This window comes from Nyctereutes procyonoides, unplaced genomic scaffold, assembly GCF_905146905.1.
Source record: "Nyctereutes procyonoides isolate TBG_1078 unplaced genomic scaffold, NYPRO_anot_genome, whole genome shotgun sequence".
NCBI lineage: Eukaryota > Metazoa > Chordata > Mammalia > Carnivora > Canidae > Nyctereutes > Nyctereutes procyonoides.
In genome coordinates, this window is record NW_026575047.1 from 16149119 (window position 1) to 16174272 (window position 25154).

The window sequence follows — 25154 nt, forward strand, 5'->3', positions numbered from 1 at the left end:
ACAAAGATAAACTCAAAATGGATGAAAGATCTAAATGTGAGACAAGATTCCATCAAAATCCTAGAGGAGAACACAGGCAACACCCTTTTTGAACTTGGCCACAGCAACTTCTTGCAAGATACATCCATGAAGGCAAAAGAAACAAAAGCAAAAATGAACTATTGGGACTTCATCAAGATAAGAAGCTTTTGCACAGCAAAGGATACAGTCAACAAAACTAAAAGACAACCTACAGAATGGGAGAAGATATTTGCAAATGACCTATCAGATAAAGGGCTAGTTTCCAAGATCTATAAAGAACTTATTAAACTCAACACCAAAGAAACAAACAATCCAATCATGAAATGGGCAAAAGACATGAAGAGAAATCTCACAGAGGAAGACATAGACATGGCCAACATGCACATGAGAAAATGCTCTGCATCACTTGCCATCAGGGAAATACAAATCAAAACCACAATGAGATACCACCTCACCCCAGGGAGAATGGGGAAAATTAACAAGGCAGGAAACCACAAATGTTGGAGAGGATGCGAGAAAAGGGAACCCTCTTACACTGTTGGTGGGAATGTGAACTAGTGCAGCCACTCTGGAAAACTGTGTGGAGGCTCCTCAAAGAGTTAAAAATAGACCTGCCCTATGACCCAGCCATTGCACTGCTGGGGATTTACCCAAGATACAGATGCAGTGAAATGCCGGGACACCTGCACCCCGATGTTTCTAGCAGCAATGTCCACAATAGCCAAACTGTGGAAGGATCCTCGGTGTCCATCGAAAGATGAATGGATAAAGAAGATGTGGTTTATGTATACAATGGAATATTCCTCAGCCATTAGAAACGACAAATACCCACCATTTGCTTCAATGTGGATGGAACTGGAGGGTATTATGCTGAGTGAAGTAAGTCAATCAGAGAAGGACAAACATTATATTCTCATTTGGGGAATATAAATAATAGTGAAAGGGAATAGAAGGGAAGGGAGAAGAAATGGGTGGGAAATATCAGAAAGGGAGACAGAACATGGAAGACTCCTAACTCTGGGAAACGAACTAGGGGTGGTGGAAGGGGAGGAGGGCGGGGGGTGGGGGTGAATGGGTGACGGGCACTGAGGGGGGCACTTGACGGGATGAGCACTGGGTGTTATTCTGTATGTTGGCAAATTGATCACCAATAAAATATAAATTTATTTAAAAAAAAAGAAACCATTACCACTCAATGAAAAGCCACTATAAATTGCCAGTTTTACTCCACAAGACTCTTTGTTTATAAAAGTCCCCCACTCCCAAGTCCCCCAGAATCACTCCTTTTCTTTTGTTCTCTGGACTTGTTTACGCTTTCACTGCAGCATGCTTGTTCCTAATTGTAATCCTCTGTCCCCAGTAAACCCATTTTTGCTGGTGAAATAACTGGCAGCTTTATCTTAGAGGTAACAGATTATGCTCCTCAACATCATACAGGCACTGGAAGGCTGTTAAAGTGCTTGAATAGTGCCTGATACATAGCGAGTTCTATACACATTCTCATCGTATTCTTGTTGTTGTCAGAATATTATTGATTTGGAGAAAATAAGAAAAGCAAGTAAAAGCAGGATGTAGGTATGTGATAAATAGAGTTGTTTTCAAATGGTACATTTTGTATGGCAGCTGTTCAAAGAGACTTAAGGGAAATAACTTGGTTATATATTTGCCCCTGTATTTCTCTGACACATTCCTTGTTCTTTAGTAAAAATGCTTTCAACATAACTTGTTAATAACATGTAGATAAAAATTTTGAAATTATCATCAAAAACATGATTAAGCAGCTCTGACCATTATTTTGCAATTACATTAATTTTCAACTATTCTGTGAACTCCAAGTGTAGTGTATCTGAGTTCAACTACTGACTCCTATACTCCCTCCGGCAGAAAGGTCAAGATGTTACAAAAAAACAAAACATTTGGTTTTCTGGCTTCCCTATTTTGCATCATAAGGGAGGGCACTGTATGTATGCAGTGAGCATTAAATAAAAAGTCATCAAATTGATTAGAATTATTCCAATCCCTGTTTGCTACATTTTAATTCATGTTTGCAACATTTTAATTGAAACCTACATACCACTGGTCAAATCCATCTTAGCCTGAAAATGGTCATGAAAAAAAAATACCTTGGCTATAATAATCTGATAATATAAATGATAAATACAATAAGTTCAACTAACAAGTTGCTATTGGTTTATTTGTTTTAAAAAAATAAGTTTTAGGGAGTTCAGACTCCAAATCCAAACTGCTGATAATTTTTTTACCATTAAAGTAGGAGGCAACAGGAATTCTGTAAATATGAATGGATGACTGTAAAAACTGCATTGTGCTAGTTCTTTAATGGTAATACTATCCAAACATAATACTACCTCATTGTGATTTGTGAACATATAATCAAAAGTACTCTGAAATTACAGTGAAACCATCAACCAAAAATCAGAATCTCAACTATCATGAACCATTATAATCCCAGAAATAAGCAAATAAAAACACAGAATACTAATTATGCCACTAAATTAAAAAACACTCACTGACATAAATAATCAGCAATATGCTTGCTGTCTAAGCTGTTGATGTCTTTCCATGAAATGGAAGAAAAGACAGGTGTCTTTCATCTAGGTGAATCCAAACAGTTCCTTGGCTAAATATCATCAATGTGCTGATGACTCTCAATCTCCATCTCCAGTCACCACCTCTCCACTTAATTTCAGACTTGTATATTCACTTGCCCACTCAACAGCCCCACTTTGCTACCAAATAGACATCTCAAAGGTATCATTTTCAATATCAAATTCTCAATCTACTACACTAAACTTACTAATATTCTAACCTTACTCTCCTATATTTGTTATTTGGAGAAAAGCAGCATTATCATTCATGTACTTACTCAGGCCAAATCTTGGGGTATCCTTAACTCTTGCACTCATCTAATCCATCAACACACCCTCTGGCATTTGTCTTCACAGCAACTCCAACCAGTCCTCAACACTATTTCATTATGTTTGCTATCTCTTGCCCAGCCTCTGTAGCAGCATCCTAACTGGACACTCACATTCACTCTTGTACCCCAAAAGCTTATTCACCTGAAGTCAGAGTAGCCCTTTAAACACCTAAGTGAGATCACACTCTGGCTCTCAAAATGAGCAGCTTCCCATTATGCTTAGAATAAAATTCAAATCTATACATATCATGACCTGTCAGGGCCTCTATGATCAGGCCCAGGGAGCTCTCTAAAATAATTTCTTTCCACTCTCAAACTCATCTGAAGATTCAAGCTGCCAATAGCAGCTTGCTTGCAGACTGTGAACATGCTAATTACAGCACACTGTTAGGGTCTTCAAAATATCCTTGACCTTAAACTGGAAAGCTCCATTCAGACTGCTTCGTGTTTTGCTACTTTAGACCTTATACACATCTCCAATCAAAGATACTCTCTCTTACCACCCTCTCTAAAACAGAATACTACTCCATCAGGCTCTCTCTTCACCTTATTTTTCTTCAAGCATTTAAAATTGATGGACATGATACTATGTATTTTTTGTCTGCTTATATTCTATTTCTGCCACTAGTGCACATGCTTCATGGGGGTATAAATCATCTCCATTTCATTCAGCACTATATCCCCAATACCTACTGTATTGTGTATGTGTGTGTGTGTGTATGGACATACATGTACACATACTTCGGAAAATTTCCAACAGGCTATAAAAGAGTGGGCTCTCCCTCAAAGAAAATAACCAAAACAACCTACACTTCCTAGAGTTACTGTAATAAGGAATAAAAAACAAAAATGTTCTTACCTCCCTTTTTCTACCAAGAGCAAGACATCCATTTTTTCCCCATTTTGAACCACTGTGCTGATTGCTGGAGGAAGAGGAGAAACACGTAAATCTATCATTTAAAACTTGACATTAAAACCCATAAAAACAATTATTAATACGACTTAATCATGTTTGGAAGTAAGGTGTCCTAATTTTATCTAAAAGCTACTATTATATGCAATAAAAGAATTACATCCAAAATACAGGAAAAATCATCTCACTTAGTTCTTGCAGTCTTCTTAAGTGCATTCTATCTTCCTGAACTTCTTGCATTTGGAGACAAAAACGCAAACTAGATTTTTCCATAGAAAACCAGCCTTTTCTCCACTGATCCAGGGCATGGCAGTCTTTGTAGTAGAGTTGACCAATCAAATCATAATCAGCTTCTGTTAAGTTTTCAGCAACAAAGGGAACAAAATGCTGTTAAGACAAATACAGAAAAGTAATAAAGACAGTGCAAATAGGAAATCCCTTCCCAACTATGTATTTGAGGGAAGGTAGAAAAATAAAAAAATAGTTTCTGTACCTTAAAAATTTAGAAGTAACCCAAATTTCACAACAATTATTTAAGCCTATCAATCTTAAAAATGCACAGATATAATGCATTTTCAAATGGCAGGATCTTAAACCACTTTTTTTTATATATACAGAATTGAAATAGGAAGATATTCTCTATGCTGATTTATGGCATCTTTCAAAATGTCAACCCTCAATGTTTGTCTCTATTTCTATCTCTTACTGAATCTATTCCTTTCCCCTTTGTGTATACTATGAATAACATAACTTCCTATAAAGAAACATTCATAGAAATGACTTTACAATAGTGAAAAAATCTTAATCATCACAACATGGTCTCAATTCAAAGAATGATTCCTCAAAGGTCCTACATTATTTTTTTCTCTGCTTAAAGCTCTAGGAAGAAAACTCTTAATCTCTTTTGACCATAACCTTTGAACACTTAATGAAGTATGGACATTTCCCCAGAATCTTGTATAAAATTTTTATGAATCTCTGAAACTCAATCAGAGACTCCAAGTTAAGAATATTCTCTGGTTTAGGGTGAATATGCAATTTTTTAAATACCTTGGCTATTGCCTCTGTCCATTTTCTTTGAGCTTGAGATGTTTCAGCTCCAAATAAAAATGCACGTTCTGAGGGTAAATAGATCTCAAAGGTAAAGATGGGCCTATGGCACACATGAATAAAAAGATACCACTGTTTATGTCTGGCTTTTATGGAAACAAGTAACACAAAAGTTAAACTTTTAATTAAATTCTCTTTGAAAACTGGATAATGTTTTGAAATCTATCATATTCTTCCACTGATTTATAGTTTAATTCATTTGAATAAATGGAATACGCTGGATCAGACAAAAGGAATATTCTTCTAATTACTTAATCATTGGACTACATGACTATGTTAATAATGCCCCAGGTACTCTTCAGTTGACTGATGTGACAAAGCGCTCTCTTTGGACTCCTCCTCCCTCTCAGTCCAGGCCACCTTGACATTCTGTTTAAAGCAAACACATTCAAACCATTCTCTAATCAGCCCTCTTCTTGTCTTCACAAATTTTTCTCCCATTATCTCATATTATCCCAAAATTTTATCTCCTTACTGCAGATCAAATTAGAGTAACATCTCAGGTCCTAAATTCTTCCCTGGGGCCCTCATCCACAGCTCCAACTCTTTCCTAGAACATGTTAACATTGCTGCTGTTACCTAAAAAAAAAAAATTTCAAAATACCCTACATCAAAGTCTCTTCCTTCTTCCTCTTTTTTATCCCACACTGGTTGTATGTGCCTCATGGTTCAATTTAGATGTATCACCATATATTTTATTACGCTCAAAACCTTGGGATTTATTCACAGCAGCTTTTCAACCAGACAGTTCAGACAGTTAATCTCTTTAGTCCAATCATACAATTAAACTCACTGTTTTGTTTTGTTTTTTCTTTCTTTTCATGATCTTTTCCTCTTGGTAAACTCTAAGTAATTGTGGACTCTCTTCCTCCTATCTCTCACCACTTGAGCTAGCTTTCTTCCTTGAATACAAATCTATGTAACTTCTCAATGTCTACATTACTGAGTTCAAACTTTATAAAGTGCTAGTTCAGGAAACTCAAAGCTTGGCTGCAATAATTATTTTTTAACCTTATTTCAGTAAAACAAAACAAACAAAAAATTTATTTCACTGTACATGGTTTCTCCTGCATTTCTTTTAAATTCTTTTTTTTTTAATGTTTATTTATCTATGATAGTCACACAGAGAGAGAGAGAGAGGCAAAGACACAGGCAGAGGGAGAAGCAGGCTCCATGCACCAGGAGCCCGATGCGGGACTCGATCCCGGGTCTCCAGGATCGCGCCCTGGGCCAAAGGCAGGCGCCAAACCGCTGCGCCACCCAGGGATCCCTGCATTTCTACTTATATCAAGAACATTCTTTCAAGAATGTTTTATTTTTGAATATGATTACATGCTGACATAAACTAGTAATATTTTAAATTATATTTACTAATTAAGCAATTAAATATTAGAATGTATTTATTTTAATATTTCACAGTAAGCCATATATTATTTTTTCAGAAATAAAAGCACTATTAAGATTAAAACAAAAACAGAATCAATTAATAATCAGTTTTCTTGGCATAAATGTATCAAGCTAAACTAGAAAACAGTAGTCACTTTAACTAGTATATACCGGTCAGCATATATTAATGATACTATGATGTTAAGCGTCATTTTACTTAAATAGAAGTTTTGCAAATCTCTTCCTATTCTCATAAAATTTATATTAAAATACGATGTTCCTATAAAACTGATTTATGCAGGTTTTCATATTTATAGTTTTTCATTAACTACATTACAAAATATAACTTTCACACCAAGTATCTTAGATGATTTGTTTTTAGAAGTCCTCACAAAAAAATGTATTAAACCATTCTTTGAGTCAAATATATTAAATAAATAATGCTTACTCTTTTAATTGCATCTTTAAAGAAACCATTAAAATGCTAAAGTAAATCTTTGGGGAATTTAGCATTTCAATATAGTATTAAATATATTTAGTTTATTTTAATGCAAATAAGTCATTACTGAGTATTTTCCTTTGAATGATAATGCATTAAATGAACGCATAAATGTTCCTATTACTCCACCATTTTAAACAATGAGTAAATTATAAAAATTTTAGGACATGTTCTAGAATGGAATGTTATAAATTTATTTAAGATTAGATGCAAATACATTAGCATTTCATAGAACCTAGTATGATATTTTAATTTTTCTACTTTTTAGCAAATTCCCTAAGGAATTTTCAGAACTTTCAAATGACTAGGCTTCAAGAAACTATTAAACTCAGGCGCACCTGGGTGGCTCAGTGGTTGAGAATCTGCCTTCAGCTCAGATCAGGATTCTGGAGTTCTGGGATGGAGTAAGGCACCAGGATCCCCACAGGGTATCTCTACCTCTCATGTCTCTCATGGATAAATAAATAAAATCTTTAAAAAAATATATTAAACTCTCTACAACAAGCAAATGAAGAATTAAAGTAATAAAACTCTTATTGTCTGGTATGGTAAATATCAGGAAATATTCTTCATCTCCTACCTGTTTAATAGTAGACCTACCCCGTATTTAAATAGAAGTCTTCTTTGTGTACAGCCAGGCAGATAACTTCACTGATGTTAATGGTGCCATTAGGCGTGGTAGACTTATCATTTTCATAGTAACTCAAGAACCCTCCTTCCAAAACACACCACTTTTTATTTGTCTCTAGAAATTTAAAACAAATAATAAATTGAGTTACATCATAATTCTAATTTTAAAAAAAATACATGGTTTAAATAATGACTGGATTCAAATAAATTTATTAATTTCCTATTTTGTGTAAAGAGTATGCTACTGCTGCATGGGATATACAGTTGTCACTCTCTCTGCTCTCAAAACATGTGCAATCTAGAAACAGGGAATTTACAAGACAAAAATAACTATGACATCGATGACCAGAAAAGCAAACAGATTTATAAAGAGACTGCTGCAAAACAACTCTGAAACAGCAAGGACTGATGTCTACAGAGAGTATTAGAGGAATAAACATAGTGTAAAAAGTAAGATTGTGGTTGATGTTAGGTAGGTATGCAAAAGAAAAAAAAGGGGCCATAACCTGCAGTGCTCTTAATGCCCTGGTTAGGGAATTTAAAATTCAAATCATAAGAGATCTTAAACTATGGCCTACAGGCCAAATCCACATCATCACCTGTTTTTATAAATAAAGTTTTATTAAAACACAGCCACATGTATTCACTTATAGATTATCTGTGGCTGTTTTCCCACTAAAAGGGTAGAACTGAGTTGTGGCAAAGATGATCTGGCTTGCAAAGCTTAAATAATTTACTATCTGACTCTTTTCAGAAAAAGTTTGCTGAGCTTTGATTGTGTAGTTGATGGCGAGCCACAGGAATGGTTTCAGCAGAGGAATATGATCAGATACGGATTTTACATATTTTGCCTACTGTGGGAAATAGACTTAAGAAGGTAAGGCCAGTTAGGATACTGTCAACAGAGGCCTAAGTGAGAGATGAAGACAGCCAAAAGCAGGACAGTGGTAGCAAGGATGGGAGGAGAGTGGGAAGGAGGGAGAAACAGAAAAGTATACCTGCTTGTGTGTATTTTGAGGAGATAAACATATAATGGTTAGATTCAGAGGGCAAGGGAGAACTCACAAATGGTTGTGTCATTTTTAGCTTTGATTACAAGGTTGGCAATAGGTCCACTTTTATTTAAAAGAAAGGAGAAACAGTTTTAGAGGATATAATGAGTTTTCTTTTAGATTGAATCAGAGATAGCTTTTGGAAATCCAAGTGGGGATACCTATTAGATCACTCCAGAGATTTGCACCTTGGGGCAAGGAAAGGTGTCAATAACTAGGAAGTCTTTACGTAAAAGATAGTAGTTCAAAATATAAATTCACCAAAGATAAAATGTTAGGGAACTTAAAATCATAAGGAGTAATGATTGTAGGAGGGGTGAAAAGCAATGAAGCAAGTGAGAAGAGACAGTGTATAAAACGGAAAGCGCCAAAACATTCCAAAAAGGGATGACTGCCACTATTAAATATAGCAAAGAAATCTAATAAAAGAAGGGCATAAAAAAATCTGTTGGTCTTCCTAAGAAGAAGGTAAACATCTACTTTACTTTAGTATGCAATGAAAGAAGCCAGGTTCCAGCATACTGAAGACTAAAGAGGAAGAAATGAAATCAGTCAGGATAGAGCAATAGCCTATGCCATTTTAAAAAAAGGAGATCATAAACTCAAATGAAGGAATGAGCTATGGTAAGGCAAATGGCAGAGCATCAAAAAATGTTTCTGGAGCTGAACTGAGGATGAACATTTTCTTTCTCAAAAACAGAGGAGAATAAAGAGGAGAAATGGAAAGATACAGTTAAATCTTGAGCTAAGAAGACTTCTTAAAATGGTATTCCACTCAGCTAACCCAATGTCTCAAAGACTGGGTTGAGCACAATCTCTCCTAGACCTCTTCTCCAAACTTTTATCATTGTCAGGCTGAATTAAGTATATTCCTATGGCATCCTCAGCACAATAGATCCTAAGAAGGTGGAATTGGAACTCAAAGACTCTGGAGTCTAATAATGCCTTCATGGTACCTCCAAAAAACAACTTCACCATTCCCTTGGGTTCTTCTCTGTAAAATTAAGATTAAAAAACATCAAATTCATAGGATTGCTAGGGTGATCAAAGCATGTAATGTTACACATGAAGCATGTAGAAAAGTGACTTTATAAGTGGCTATTTAAATGCATACTAACAATGTAAAATACTTTTTCTAAATATAACTGGAGTATCTAAACAATGTAACAATTTAAATTTTTTCATTTAACCAGAAATGTTCTAAGTTATTTGGTAACAAGGACTGTCTCTTTCTATTCTTAAGAATCGACCACATTGCATACCCTAGGGGAAGTTTGTTGAAATCATTATTTTCATAAATTATGAAATGTTGTTATTAGTTATGGATATGGCTCAGATGAGGTTGCCAACTTTAAGAGAAATACAAAAATAAGAAATGTGTTAAAGAATCAATAAGAAGATCATAAATGGTATTACTTTTAAGCATAGGAGGATGGATCCAAGTATGCATCTCCATTTCCTCCCAAAACTACAACAGAACCACACTGAAGAGATAAAAGTAAAAACTCAAAAGAACAAAGAACCAAAGAATCCACAGTACATTGGAAATGACTGACCTGGGATCCCTGAGTGGCTCAGCGGTTTAGCGCCTGCCTTCACCCCAGGGTGTGATCCTGGAGTCCTAGGATCGAGTCCCACATCAGGCTCCGTGCATGGAGCCTGCTTCTCCCTCCGCCTGTGTCTCTGCCTCTCTCTCTCTCTCTCTCCCCCCCCCGTCTCTTATGAATAAATAAATATTAAAAAAAAAGGAAATGACTGACCTGTCTGAGAGGCAAAAGCTGGTAACTTCGGATATGCAAAGTAGAGGAAACAAATAATGTTCTACAAAGTTCCATAAAATACTTGAAAGGCTAATACCTAAGAAAGCACAGGGTAAGAAGTAGAATTGAATCAAGTTTATTACATAAAGGGAGTAAAGTCCACATATATTCTTCCCTGTGCTAAGCAGCTAAACAATAATCCCCCCTCATCCATGTGAAAGCTGAGTCCTTTTGTAGAAACTGGACCAAACAGATTCTAAAATGAGAGACTCTAGGCATTGTTGAGGCAGAGGAAGTTGCCAGTGATAATCGAGATCCAAATCCTAATATTCTCAGTAAGAGATGGAATCTTCTGAAACTGATCCCAAATATTTAAAAGAAAGCTTCCAACGTAAAAGACAGACACCAAAACCAAATATTTTTTTAAACTCTAAATAATAGCAGACTGTCAAAGGAAGATACTGTAACCATAAAACAAGAACAGCATGTTCTAAGAAGGAAAATCAAGAACACAAAAAAATAAGTATTTATAATTAAAAATGGAATCAGGAATTTTAAAAATTAGGAAAAAGAGAGAAAGCTTAGAAAAGAAACTCTCCAAAAGGCAAAACAAGGGGAAGAAAAAAATGATAGTATAAGACGATGGAGCTATTAAAGAAGTAATACTATAAGAAGTAATATTACTTCCACGAAAAAAAATTAGAGAAGAAGAATTTTTCAAAGACAAAGAATAATGTCTAAGAATGAAAAAAAGGAATATCTTTTTTGTCCATTAAAATTGTACTGTGCATGTGCATGTACTGCTTTGGTAAAATAAAAATCAGAAAAAAATTGTTTACAAGATCACCAATTTAGTGTGCTTTTGTGGCCAATTTTATAGGGCATGGTTCCCTAACTGGCAAATCTCAGCAATCTAAAAGGTCTGGAAGCAGAAGTTGGGAAAATAGAAGACTGGTCAAGCTATTCTTTAATGGGTAAAAAGAAATAAGCAATTATGGAGGTTAGCAAGAATGCTTCAGTAATCACCATTAGGATCCAAATAAAGGGGGAAGAAGGCTGATGAACCAGAGCTAGAAATGGTTCGGGGTTGATGAACAAGAATAACTGAAAGCCTCAAAGAACTACATATAAAAATAAGGCCTGACCACAACAGTATAACCATGGAACATTAAATGTATAGAGTGAGCTAAATTCTGCTCCTACATCAACTATGAGGTTATCAGTTCATAAAGTACAGTAATATATACAGGTTAACAGAACATGTGAGTCAATATAGCCGTGAGTATCAACAATGGTCTATGCACAGGAAAACAATATTAGAATAAATGGAACTTAAGCTACAGATGATTATTACTGACATGGAAATGATAGAGGGGAAAGAGAAGTCATTAACTGCTACAACTGAATGGAGTACTTAATAATGGAAGTCAGAAACTACTTCCTAAAGGCTGTAGATGCTTTATTCCTTTTAATTTTGAAAATAAAATGTTGTGTCCTTTCTAAAAAGATGCAATACTTGTTTGCTAGAGTAGAGTCTAATGGAAGACAGTGGAGCTGGAAAAAAAAAAGTGTCATTTCAGAAACAGGTCTATCCAGGCTTGTCCTGCTCCTACTGAATTCTGGAAATTATGTACAAATATAAAGCATGTATTTGTCTACTTTGCTCTTCTAATGGGTTTTACATTATGATACATTCCAAAAGTACCTATGTCACTCCGTGCATTCAGCTTATTTCCTAATTGAACTTTAGACATCAAAAATATAAATGCAAAAGAGTTCAAATGAAAGGGATGAACCCCAACCAGACACAATGATTTTATATAATCGGTCTTTGCATTGCCAAAATTTATTAGTCTGCATCACTTCTTAATTTCTATTTGAAAAACTAAAACATGAGCTTTGAGAATTGAGGGAAATAATAATAATAAAAAAAACACTAATCATCCCACATATTTCCTAGTGAAAGACACTAACATGAAAACTGAATTCCGAAAGATGTTATTTTCTATGGGTTTTAATGATGTAATTCTATAGGTCTGTAGCTTGCCAAATAACCCTCTGAGTAAGTGAGGTAAAAATATTAAACTCCAATATTTTTAAAAAAGGAAAGCTAGGAAGAAAAAAATATTTGAAATTTTCAGTCTCATGAGGTAAAAAGATAATTATTTTTGAATTATCATCTCTCCATCCTATTTCTGGAGTCTAGAGATTGTACAAACTCTCAAATTTTACGTTATTGCCAAGAACTAAATTATATAATCAACCCATAATGTTGCATTTAAAATATACATTAGATCTACAGATATTAAGGGTAATGAATATGGTTTATACATACAGGTGTAAAGAATACAATCTGTACATCAGATAATTTCCTGATTTTGATCACTATAGTACAGTTATTTGAGGGAATGTCCTCCCTTTTTAGAAATACACACTGAGGTAATTAAGGGTAAAAGGGCATAAAGTCCACAACTTTTAAATAATTCTAAAAATATGTGCATATACACACTTACACGTGTGTGTGTACATATATGCACACATACACAGGAAGAAAGAGGATAAAGTAAATGTAAGGTATTAACATTTGGGAAGTCTGGGTGAAGGGTATATGAGAATTCTTTGCACCATGCTTGCAACTTTTCTGTAAGCCTGAAATTATGTTAACACAATTAAAAAAAAAAAGTTAAAAGAAACTATAGATCACCCTACTCTTTACGTTTTTCTTTATCATAGGTAGGGTGGTAATAAAGAAAGAAAACAAGATGATGTGTTTAGCCTCAAAAAGCATCAACAGAAGAATCACTTAAAAGGCCGAAATCCTGACAGCTTAGTTAGGATCACTGTATTCTGAGAAACTGCCAAATGAAAAGCTGAATCAGCACTGGTAGAAGAAAACAGCACAAAGAATTTCTTGATGGGCCCTGGAAAAAAAAGTTCACAGAGACCCAATCAATGCCTACTGGAAGATGATATATTGAACATCCAGGACTTGAGCTCAAATCCTGAGCCTCAGTGTGTACTCTGCACAGTTATATGAAAATCATGAAAGGTGGGATACCTGGGTGGTTCAGTCAGTTAAGCGTCTGCCTTTGGCTCAGGTCATTATCCCAGGGTCCTGGGATCCAGCCCCACATTGGGGTGGGGGTGGGGGTCCCCTGCTCAGCAGGGAGTCTGTTTCTCCTTCTCCCTCTGTCCAGCCCACACTCAAGCTTTCTCTCTCAAATAAATAAAATCTTAAAAAAAAATCTTTTGAAAGGCCCTAATTTTTTTAATGAATATTTATTGTAGATTTCTGAGATCTAAGATAAGGAAAAGTCAAAATGCTAACCAACTGAAGTTATAAAATTACTTCAAAACAATGGGCTCAGATGAAGAGGATAATCCTCAAAGAATAATGAAAAAAAAAAGCACATTTATTGAGTACAGAGATAATTACTGGCACAGTTTAGGAATCCTACCCCTGTCCTCATGAAGTTTGCAGTCCAATCCAAGAGGGGATGCGTTTGGGATCATAACCATGGTGGGGGCAGGTGTGTTTTTAGGGGTTAGAAGCATTCATGGAAGGAAGTCATCCTTAGACTAGAATGATAAACAGAAAGATATGGCTTTTGAAGTAGTAGTTTATGACTGAAAAGACATTAAAGTAGCGAAAAATACATCAGGAGCTACAACTACTCCATAATTCTGGGAAAAGCACTGAGAAAAGTCAAGGAAAGAGGAAACTGCCAAAAATCGGCTTGGCCAGAGAACCGGATTACACATGAAGTTAGCAAATAGGAAAAAAAGCCACAAACCCCCAGCAGAGGCCAGGCCCCAGGAGCCTGATGTGACAGGTGTTCAGGAGCTCCTTCCTTTCTCGGCAGACAAGTGCAAGTCACTGGAGGGTCTTAAACAAAAGGCGTCAAATGTACAATGCATAAAATAAATATAAATGCAGAATCTAATTATGTAAATTATAATGGGAAACAAATGACAGATCCTTTTAAAAGGTGAGTACAAACTCATTTTCTTTCTTTTTTTTTTTTTTTTTTACAAACTCATTTTCAGTGAGAAATATGGGCTTGAGGGGATTTAGTCCTAAAGCATTATCATCACTATAACCCCTAATTTGCTTTTTTTTTTTTTTTTTTTTGGTAAATGGAAATGGGCCAGAGGTCAGACAAGGGAGGCACAGATATTACCTTTGAGGATTTACAGTAACAAAGCTGTGATAGGAAATCTTGGCATTCCTATTCATTTGGAAAACAAGGAAGAGCTGATGTCAGAGTGCATCAGGCTGCTGAGCCCAATTCATATACGCTCTCCTAACTCTGACTTTGAGAACACACTCTGCTACAGAAGTCTTATGGTTAACCAATTCCCAGAAAATGTTCACCAAAAATACAACTGGAGCCATAGAAAGGGTAACTCTCAGGATACAAGCTGTGTGTGTATGGTGGTTGGACTGGCTGGAGGGGTTATTTATTCTATTTAATCTCGATATTTAGGGAAGAAAAACAGTACTGGAATTTGCTCAAAAACAAGAAAGGACTCCAGAGCTGACCTAATGCAATACTACTATGAAGTGACATGGATACTACTGTTGGGTACACTAAGTGTCAGCTACCATCTATAGTATATGTCTAAACTCAGAGGGTAACTGAAAATCAGAAACAGCTATTTAGACATACCCTTTGCTGCTTCTGCTGCTCCTCATCCCCTCATCATCATATTTCTGTGCCATGTACACTTCTACACATCGTATATACATTAACTCACTGAATCCTCAGAAAAAACGTATTAGGTCAGTTCTATTATACACCCCTCCTTGTACCTTGTTCACAGGGACAAAATGGTTAGTGACTTCTCCATGATCACACAAGTGCTTAACATCAGAGCCGAGAGGAGAACCCAGGCAGCCAAGATCTAGGAACCTACCCTCTTGACCACTTAACCATGCTGCTTCTCTGCACCTGTTATACATTTGAAGCATGTATGTCCATTTTCAAAACACATTAGAGAGAGTAGAGGTCATAGCTTCTAATACACATGTGCACATTAAGCCAAGATAGTAAAGGCCAAGTATTATTTGTTAAAACCATGAAGCTGTTTCCTGATGAAGGATTTCCTTAACTAATGGTATTCGGCATTCACTGAAAATAGGAATACACACTAGGAATTCTTTTCATTTAAAATAAATGTGTTTTAGCCTTGAACATTTTTAGACTATACAAGCTAGGCACTGATAGAACACAAGATATTCGAAATTCCTCAATGCTAATTTATGAAATTAAATATAACCAGATGATATAGAGTTTCTAGCAAACCGTATCAACCACTTTCTTTTTAAAAATCAAACACCATGTCAACAAATCACGGTAAGACACCAAGGGGATAAAATAAGGTTGAAGGGAGAAAACAGAAAACAAAACCAGGATGCTATTATTCAGCTCTACACTTAGGTTTAACACGAGCTATCAATCTTTCTTTTCATGAACACTAAATTGAGAAGAAAAAAAAAGAAAAAGAAAAATACAGATCAGTCTTCATAACCTGAGGCTAGAAGAACTTCGAATCCTGAAAACCTGAACTGACAATTTGAAGCCTCTTGTAACTCTCTGAAGGACTACATGCATTTTATTCTTTTTTCTTCCTGTTTAATCATTTTGCTCTATGGCTGTCCTGACAAGCACTGACAGAGTGGTACGGTCCAGGTGCTTGCCATTCAGGGGCAAAGGTGACAACCACACTTTCATCTCTAAATCTTTCCAAATAATTCATTTGTTTCCATAAAGCTGGTGCTCAGAGGAGTAACACCATTATAGCATCTTGAGAAAGAAAAGAAAAAACAACAAAGCAGAACTTTGTTTCTTGGTAGTGTGACTTTTTCTTCATTTTTAAGTAGATAATTTCTGAACAAATATTTTGCATCTGCAATTATGTAATTTTTAATTAGAGTCTAGTTGGCATACAATGTTATATTGCTTTCAGTTGTACAACACACCTTTCAGGCACACACCAGTGATTTGGTAATTCTATACATTGTGCAGTGCTCACCACGATGAACATGGTCACCATCTGCCACTATCTGTCACTATACAATATTATTATCTTCCTTATGCTGTAGCTTTCATTCCTATGACTTAATTATTTCACAATGGAAGCCTGTACTTCTTGATCCCCTTCACCTATTTAGCCCGTCCTCCCCAACACTCCCTCCCCTTCAGCAACCATTGGTTTGTTCTCTGTATTTATGATTCTGTTTCTGGTTTTTTGGTTTATTTGTCCATTTGTTTTGCTTTTTATATTCCACATGTAAGCGAATTCAGTATTTGTCTCTGACTTATTTCACTTAGTATAATACTTTCTAGGTCCATCCATATTGTCCCAAACAGCAAGATACCACTCATTTTTATAGCTGAGTAATATTCCATTGTATGTATACACACCACATCTTCTTTATCTAATCTTCTGGGGATATTTAGTTTGCTTCCATAACTCAGCTACTATAAATAATGCTGCATATACCTTATTTGAATTTAATGTGTTTGCTTTCTTTGGGTAAATACCCAATAGTGAAATTACCAGATCATATAGTATTCCTATTTTTAATTTTTTGAGGGAACTCCATATTATGTTCCACAGTGGTTGCACTACTTTATATTCCTACCAACAGCACATGAGGGTTCTCCACATCCTGGTCAATGTCAATTTATTGTCTTTTAGATACTTGCCATACTAACAGGTATAAGATGGTTTTGATTTGCACTTCCCTAATGATTAGTGATATTGAGCATCTTTTCATGTGTCTGTTGACCCACAAGTATATCTTTCTAGGTACAAGTCAAAAACAAAATATTAACAAGTCTCTTACACTTTTATACCAGTAATAACTTGATTATTAGAGAAATGGTCACTTATTCAATAAATATTTACACATGACTACTATGTGTTGACACTATATTAGGCACCAAAGATTTGATAATCTTGAATAAACCACCAAATGCTAATGTCTCATTAACAGAGAGCAAGTGAGCAAGCGAGTGAGGCGCAAATAAACTAATAAAGGAGGGATCATCTTCATGCAATAAATGCTATGCTGGAATAAGAGTCCCATGAAAGGAAAGAGCTGCCAGTGACAGCAGACTATAGTAGCACTAAACTGATGCCTGAAAAATGAGAAAACGCCAAACTGGGGGAAGTGCCCTTCTGGCAAAATGAACAACTGTAAAAGTCCAAAAGGGCAAAAAGGAACATGACATGTTGTAGAAATAGGAAAACAGTGTGACCAGGCCTATGAAGGTAGGGAGGAATAATATGAGATGAAGGGGGGAAGGCATAGGAGGGTCTCTTATGTGACAATAAGGAACAGGGATATATTCTGTTATGGGAAGCTGTTGAATATACTCAAACAATGAAAATACAAAATCTGATTTACATTTTTAATGACCATGGAATCTGCTTTTGGAGAATGCTTTGGAAGGAAGCTAGAGTAGCTACACAAATCAAGAGGAGTGTTGCATCCCAGGTAGGATGTGATGGTAGCTGGGCTGGGATTATGTTAGTGAAGAAGAAAGCCAACTGATTTAAGACCTATTTTAAGTTCGAAATGATAGAACTTGGTGACAAACTGGGTGAAAAAAATGAAGACTATCAAAGATTACACTACCAGGAAATTATTTTCCAATGAAATCATTTCTGCTATGCTACATAGCCAAAGTACAAAAGCATATTCATATTACTTAAAACAGGATTCCAAATGAGATAACATCCTCAATTAAATTACAAAGGATGCACCAGTTTCTAATTTTGGAAATGAAATATAACAACAACAAAAAATCCATAGTTAACTTGTAAAAGATAAAAGGAAAGAATTAGTTAAGAGTTTAAAAACATCAATTTATTCCTCTACTGATTAAGAAAAGCAATCTATTCCAAGGAAATATTAAAACAAACTGTTAAGTCTATAAATATTATAAGCACAGTGTTTTTATTTTATATTTTATTGTTGCCAAAAAATAAATGAAAGCTTATTTTAAGCTGCAGAGTACTTATGATACTATGAAGTCTCAGAAAGAAAATCTCATATTTCAAACTCCCTATTTCATCTTTCTATAAGAGATTTAAAGGGTGGGTCTAAGATCTCTTCATATTCTAGAAAACTTATAAACTTATTAACAAGCACATTAACTGCCTATTATTGAATTATTTTAATAATTACTATAGCCAATGCATAGATTATTCAGTTACTCCCCTTGCCACTTCTGACCAACTTCTACCTAAGGGTTAAATACTAAAGAGCAATGGAAGATTGAGAAAATTCTCTATAAAATTTGCCATTTGTTATCAGTTCGAGTACAGACATTTAATAACCAACTGCCGAAAGAACCAAAAACATCTAAATTCAAAATGTCACCCAGTCGTAACACTCTGACCAAGACAAAAGTGTTACAGTAACAATTATAACACAAATCAGACATAAAATTCTGTTTCATGCTGAGCTCCTCCATTTTTCATTATGTGGATTACAATTAATTTACATAAAGTATCTAAAATAACGCTTTATACATAGTACCTGTTCACTAAAGGGTAGCTACTATTTTCTGGAAAATCTAATAAGGTAGGGCTAATTCCAATATAATTCTGCTTAGACATATCATTTCTTTGGACATAAAGCATTTATACCAAAGCAATCACTTTAAATGCACAAAGATCAGGATTAACATTCTAAAGTGAGTTTTTCATCCTATTGTTCCTTTGATAGAGTAGTAAGGCTGAATTATACCATGTAGGGAATTAATACTGGGCTCCTGAGCCTCTAAACACCCACCACCAATTGGCCTTTACAGCTTAATATCTCTTAAATCCTCTTTGTTCCGGTAAGACAGATCTCATTATATTTTCCTGCCTATATTTCTCAAATTAGTTCATATGTATTTAACAATGAGCATGAGACCTGTGTCTTATTCATTTTTGTAATTCCTAATGCTCAGGACACGCTTGACACAAGGAGCTAGTTGCAGAAATGGATAAATGCCTACCGTGTCTGTTCAGATAATTCCCCAAACCTAAAATACATTGTTAAATTTAATTAATTTCCATCATTTTTTGAAACCATGCCTAAGCTTTATTCTACTTACACACACATAACTTATAATCAGAATAAACTGAACTACTTCATATCCCTTAGTATGCCAATAGAATATGTACTAAAAACTTGTCAGTTCTGCCTATGTGTTGACATTTATCTATATTATCTCCCCAGTTAAGGTGTCTGTCTCTAAGAGAAGGGGCTGAGTTTCACATTTCTTTGGAATAACCCTTAAATCCTGAAACAAGAGTCGGTTGGCCGTAAAGTAGACATCAGTGAATTCTGTTGAGAATTCACACAGCATTCCAACTCAGTGGTAAATCCCTGCTGCAGTGCATGAAATGGTATCTGCGCCTTGAAGCATTTACAAATCCTCAAAAAATATTTCTGTATTGTAAAGATCAAATCTAACATCTTAAAGGGAAAAAAATCAAAATATAAACATAATTATTTTGATAATGAAAGTTTTATCAGATAACAAAATCAAAAAGCAGAAAAGATACCTTCAAGCAGTTTTTTCTCCGAAGAGAGTTTAGAAGCAGCAGAAGGAGCCTGATACAAAAAGTCACAGAGGAACGTGGATTGGGAGGACTCCTGACTTAATCCACTTTCAGAGTGAATATCATGTTGAGGGAAATCTGAAAAAATTACAGAAATAACATATTTGAAATCTAAAATGTAAATAATTTCCCTTTGGTTATGAATATGTAGGTGAGTTTTTTGCTAGAAGAAAAGTTACTTCAAATTTTCCACAGAATAGCTATATATTTATTTCATGTTGCTCAGAATTTGCAAATAATCACTTAAGCTATGTTTATTATTCATATATGAAAATCAGATTTAATTTTGGTGAAAACGCTTATGTGGGGTTAACTATTTTAATCTTTAATTTATATGATTAAAGAAATATAAAAGATTTATTCTCTAAACATTTTCCTTGAAGTGAAACAAAATATGGTCCTAAGCACCTTCTATCTTTTTAATAATCACACTTGTCTTCATTCTGATGGTTTTTCTTATTTAAAAAATAAACAGATTTGTACTTTAGTCCTTTCAGGGATATAGCAGAAGAGACCTGGCTAATGAAGGGACAGAGACCGACCTGAGAATTTGTTATGGTAGAGAAATTCCATCTGTAGACTTTGGCCAGCCTTCTTGGCCAGCAGGTAGGGGGTGCTATACACAGGGTCTCCAGTTGCACACATGACATCTGCTCCACTGAACAGCAAAGCCATTGTTTCCAGAACGTCTGGTTTCACTACAGCAGCACACAGAGCCTGGTCGTTAAAAGAAAATACACTTTTTAAAGGGAAGAAAAATACAATTCTAGCTATTAAAATGTGTGAAAATCAGCCAAGCCATTTATAAAATGAAGTTGTATTCCCTTTTTTTTAACCAAGAAAGTTAGTAAGAAGTATGCCCTGAATTAAGTAATAGGCTCAAAAGACCTGCTTTGTATGAATTTAAGTTACAACTTAAGACTTCCAAATTTTAATTCATTGTTCCATTGTTGTGATATTCCAAACCTTCCAACATACCAGAGTTGCTTAGGAAGACATTTTTTATGTTTATGTACTATGATAATGGCTGGTGCTAAGAAAATGCAAAACGTTTAAAATGTAATAATGAAGTATATCTGTTAAGTGTTTTGTCATATGAATGTTATATGTATGTATTCTTCAGCCTAATCGGGATCTATATCATATTTTAAACTATTGTTGTGCTTCAGGAATTTGAAAGGTGAGTGCAATGCAAATACAGTACCTTTCCTTTTCTGTGAGGTATGGGTGGGGAGGAGGAATAGCAAGCAGGAGGTAAAAAACAACACTGACTTATGTTATACATCATTGTACAAACACTAGGAATTGCTGGAACCGAACTGTGTTGTTGCTGCTTTTATTGTTACCATGAAGTAATAAGCTGCCTTCACATCTCTTCTCATCCTCTCTTTCTGCTTCCTCACTTTACTGGCTTCCCATTTGTTTCTAAATCCTGTGATTTCAGCACTCTGATCCTGTCTGTTTTTGTAGCCCTGGACTCACCATTTCATCTCCTTCTTGACCTGGTGCACTTAGATAGATCACTGATTAATTTACGCTAATGCAACTTCAGAATAATTGCTCATTAAATGTCCCAATAAGCAGCTCAGAGTATACAACCAAGAAATCCCACAATGCATTCACAGTTCCAGACCTGGATGGTCAACTGTTAAAAAACGTCCTAACATTTCCTACCAAGGTCTAGATGACCTACAGAATTTCCTTTGCATCACAATCAAACAGCCTAACCTATGCCTGACTTTATTCTGTTTTGCTAGGTGATCTTAGCCAATCCCTTCACTTCCCTGAGTCTTAGTTTACCTCATCTACAAGATAAGGGTGCTAGAAAAGATACCAGCTAACATTCCATCCACTGCAATAGCCTTTGACTGCCCTCCCATTTAATCGTATTTGCTCATATTCTTTTATCCCCCCACTGCTGTTTTCCTCCACAGCACAATGTATTTGCTATGGTGTATTTACCGGACTCTGGCTATTCATGGTCAGTCTCCCTTACTTGACTACCACACTCATGAATAAAAGAGGCACATTTACGTTTTACTACAACTGTATCCCCAGAACCTAAAAAAGAATTCAGAACTTGTAAGTGTGCAATAAATATCGATCCACTATGAACACTAAATGGAAAAAGGTTAGTCTCTTCAACAAATGGTGTTGGGAAACTGGATAACCACATACAGAAAAGTGAAATTGGAGCCCTATCTTATACCATTCACAAAAATGTGCTCAAAAGAGATTAAAGACTTAAATATAAGATTGATACCTTAAAAATCCTAGAAGAAAACACAAGGAAAAGCTCCTTGAAATTGCTCTTGACAGTGACTTTTTGGAGATGACACCAAAAGCGTAAGCAACAAAAGAAAAAAAAAATCAATAAGCTGGACTATATCAAACTAAAAAGCTGCTTCACATCTGAAGAAAAAAAATCAACAAAATGAAAAGGCAAACCTACAGAATAGGAGTAAATATTTGCAAAACATACATTAGATAAGGAGTTTATAACCAAAATATATAAAGAACTTGGGGAAACTGGGTGGCTCAGTTGGTTAAGCGTCTGCCTTCAGCTCAGATCATGATCCCAGGGCCCTGGGATGAAGCCCTGCATTGGACTCCCCATTCAGCACAGAGTCTGTTTCTCCTTCTACTTTCACCTCTCCCCCACTCATGCTCACTGCCCCTCATTCTCTCTCAAATAAACAAAACCTTTATATATATATATATATATATATATATATATATATATATATATATATATATATATATCTCACAAGCCACAAAAAATAGCCAATTAAAAAGTGAGCAGAGAAAGTGAAGACACATTTTTCCAAGAACACATCCAAATGTTCAACAGTTACATGAAAATTGTTCAACATTATTAATCAAGGAAATGCAAATCAAATCACAATAAGTTACTATGTCACACCTATTAAAATATTAGATATGCAATCTCACGTCTATTAGAACATTATTCATAATAGACAATATATGGAAACAACCTAAGAATCATCAACAGATGAGTGAATAAAGACAATATGGTATACATACACACACACACACACACACACACACACACACACAAATATTATTCAGCCATGAGGAAGAAGGAAATCCTGCCATTTGGGACATGGATGGAACCTGAAGGCATAATGTTCAATGAGATTAGCCAGGCAGAGAAAGACAAATATTATATATCACTTATATGTAAAATCTAAAAAAGCCAAACTCATAGGAACACAGATTATAATGTGGTTACCAAGGGGTGTGGGAGGATGGGCGTGAGATGTTGTTTAAGGGTACAAACTTGCAACTAGAAGATAAATACGTTCTGGAGATCTAATGAACACCATATTGGCTATAATCAATAATACTATATTATTTACCTCACTATTGCTACAGGACTAGACCTCAAATGTTCTCACTACAAAACAGAAATGATAATTATGTGATGTAATACAGGTATCAGCTACAGTGGCAATCATACTGAAATACATAAATCAACAGTACCAAATCAACAGGTTGAATAAACTCATACATTATATGTAAATTGTATCTCAATTAAAAATGTCTATTCAATAAAACACATTTTTTGTAAGAGTTATTTGCTGACATTAAGAGTACTATTTTTAAGAAGCCCATTGCAGAAATAAATTTCAATGGGTAGATTTCTCTATAATATTCTTAGAAGAATTCAATTGCTAGTAATTAATGTAAAACGTATCTAATAGAAACTGTGTGGTGTGGCAGACAGGACTTTATTTGGGGACATCAATATACCTACCAGTAAGATACCCATAACTATCAGAAAGAAAGAAACCATTTGAGGAAAATATGCCTTAGTTCTCTAACTTCACCAGTTATTCCCCCAAATCCACAACTTAGTAATTATATACTTATTTATTATGGACCTCTAGTGCACAGAAATAATCATATCCTTGGTTTACAATACCTGTTGCTACTATACCATGTACATCTCATATACTGGTCAATATTAATAATGTAATTAGCACCAATGAAACCGCCACCCAAAACAAAACTAAACGTCTTAGTAATAACCTATATAAATATATAGTTCCCAGGCCCCTCGCCCATATCATCTCCCCTTAGCTGCCCATTCTGAATCCTTCATATTTTGTGTACCATTGCTTTAACATCAACTGGTGGCCTCACTTTATTAACATCAAAGATGTATAAATACTAAAAACTTAGTTTAGGGGAACTAATCCAACAGAAATGTAAATCAATTGTATGATCTTGTAATTTCTACAGACGTATGAAAAAGGCCTTTATCTGCTGACGTTCCAAAATGTTCAGTATCATTGCCACCTACCTGAAGATTTTTAATCATAAGTACTGCCACTAAAAGCATACTAAAAAACCAAGAACCATGAAAGACCATATTCTCTAAGCATAGAAACAATAGGCACATAAAAGTACATGTATTAAATATCTCTACATGGATGAGCCTCATAACACATAAGAAACTGAAGCAGCAATTTCAAAAATGAAAAGGGGCAGGATGCTTAGCATATCCTCTGCCAAAAAAGTGAAGAACAAGTGGGCAGCATAAAACAGGCACCAGAAGGTCTGGAATCATTCAGGGAAAGGTAAATAATGGGGTCAACAGCACTAAGCAAACAACTGCTTGTTAACAATACACGGAGTAAATGATGTTTATTTTGGTGACACATGTCAGCAATGTACAAGCTGTTATGTTTAGTGTCCTGTCCCTATAATAAGGAAAGTTGCCACAGTTTCCAGAATATTGGAGTAAGTTAGCCAGAACCTCATGTTATGGACAAATAATTTATTCACTACTGATCATGAATTCTTAAGTGAAACGGTGATAAAATCAATAGTACAATCTCACAAATGGAAATAAAATCAGTAAACAATACTTATAGCAGATAGTAAAGGACTTTTTAAAATTCTTTCAAAATCCTTGACCCATGTTTTAAGACATCAAGACCCATGTCAACTGTTATATATTTTCTGATACCTTGTTTAATTCTTCTTTGGTGAGAGATGCCAATAGGGTCTTTCTGAATCTTCCTTCTTTGTACTTCTGAGTGATGAAGTTTTTTCTCTTCTCTACAGGTGAGTCCATGTGTAATTCTTCATCTTTTTGAAGATTACCAGCCCAAAAGTCATTTGCTCTTTTGTTTCCAATGACAATGAAGAGCTGAATTGTCAGAAAGTTATAAAACAATATCAATTT

General features: G+C 35.1%; 1 protein-coding gene across 6 annotated transcripts in view; it reads right to left on the reverse strand.

Moving 5' to 3' along the window:
- Positions 1 to 25154, reverse strand: part of ARAP2 (ArfGAP with RhoGAP domain, ankyrin repeat and PH domain 2) — a 188644-nt gene that overhangs the window by 84030 nt on the left and 79460 nt on the right. For all 6 annotated transcript variants that reach the window (XM_055326211.1, XM_055326212.1, XM_055326215.1 and 3 more), the window contains exons 13-19: positions 24936 to 25118; positions 20482 to 20656; positions 19883 to 20017; positions 7468 to 7612; positions 4923 to 5025; positions 4061 to 4259; positions 3819 to 3882 (exon numbers count right to left, since the gene is read on the reverse strand). In XM_055326211.1, the coding sequence (XP_055182186.1) occupies positions 3819 to 3882; positions 4061 to 4259; positions 4923 to 5025; positions 7468 to 7612; positions 19883 to 20017; positions 20482 to 20656; positions 24936 to 25118 (1004 nt within the window). The remainder of the gene's footprint in view (positions 1 to 3818; positions 3883 to 4060; positions 4260 to 4922; positions 5026 to 7467; positions 7613 to 19882; positions 20018 to 20481; positions 20657 to 24935; positions 25119 to 25154) is intronic.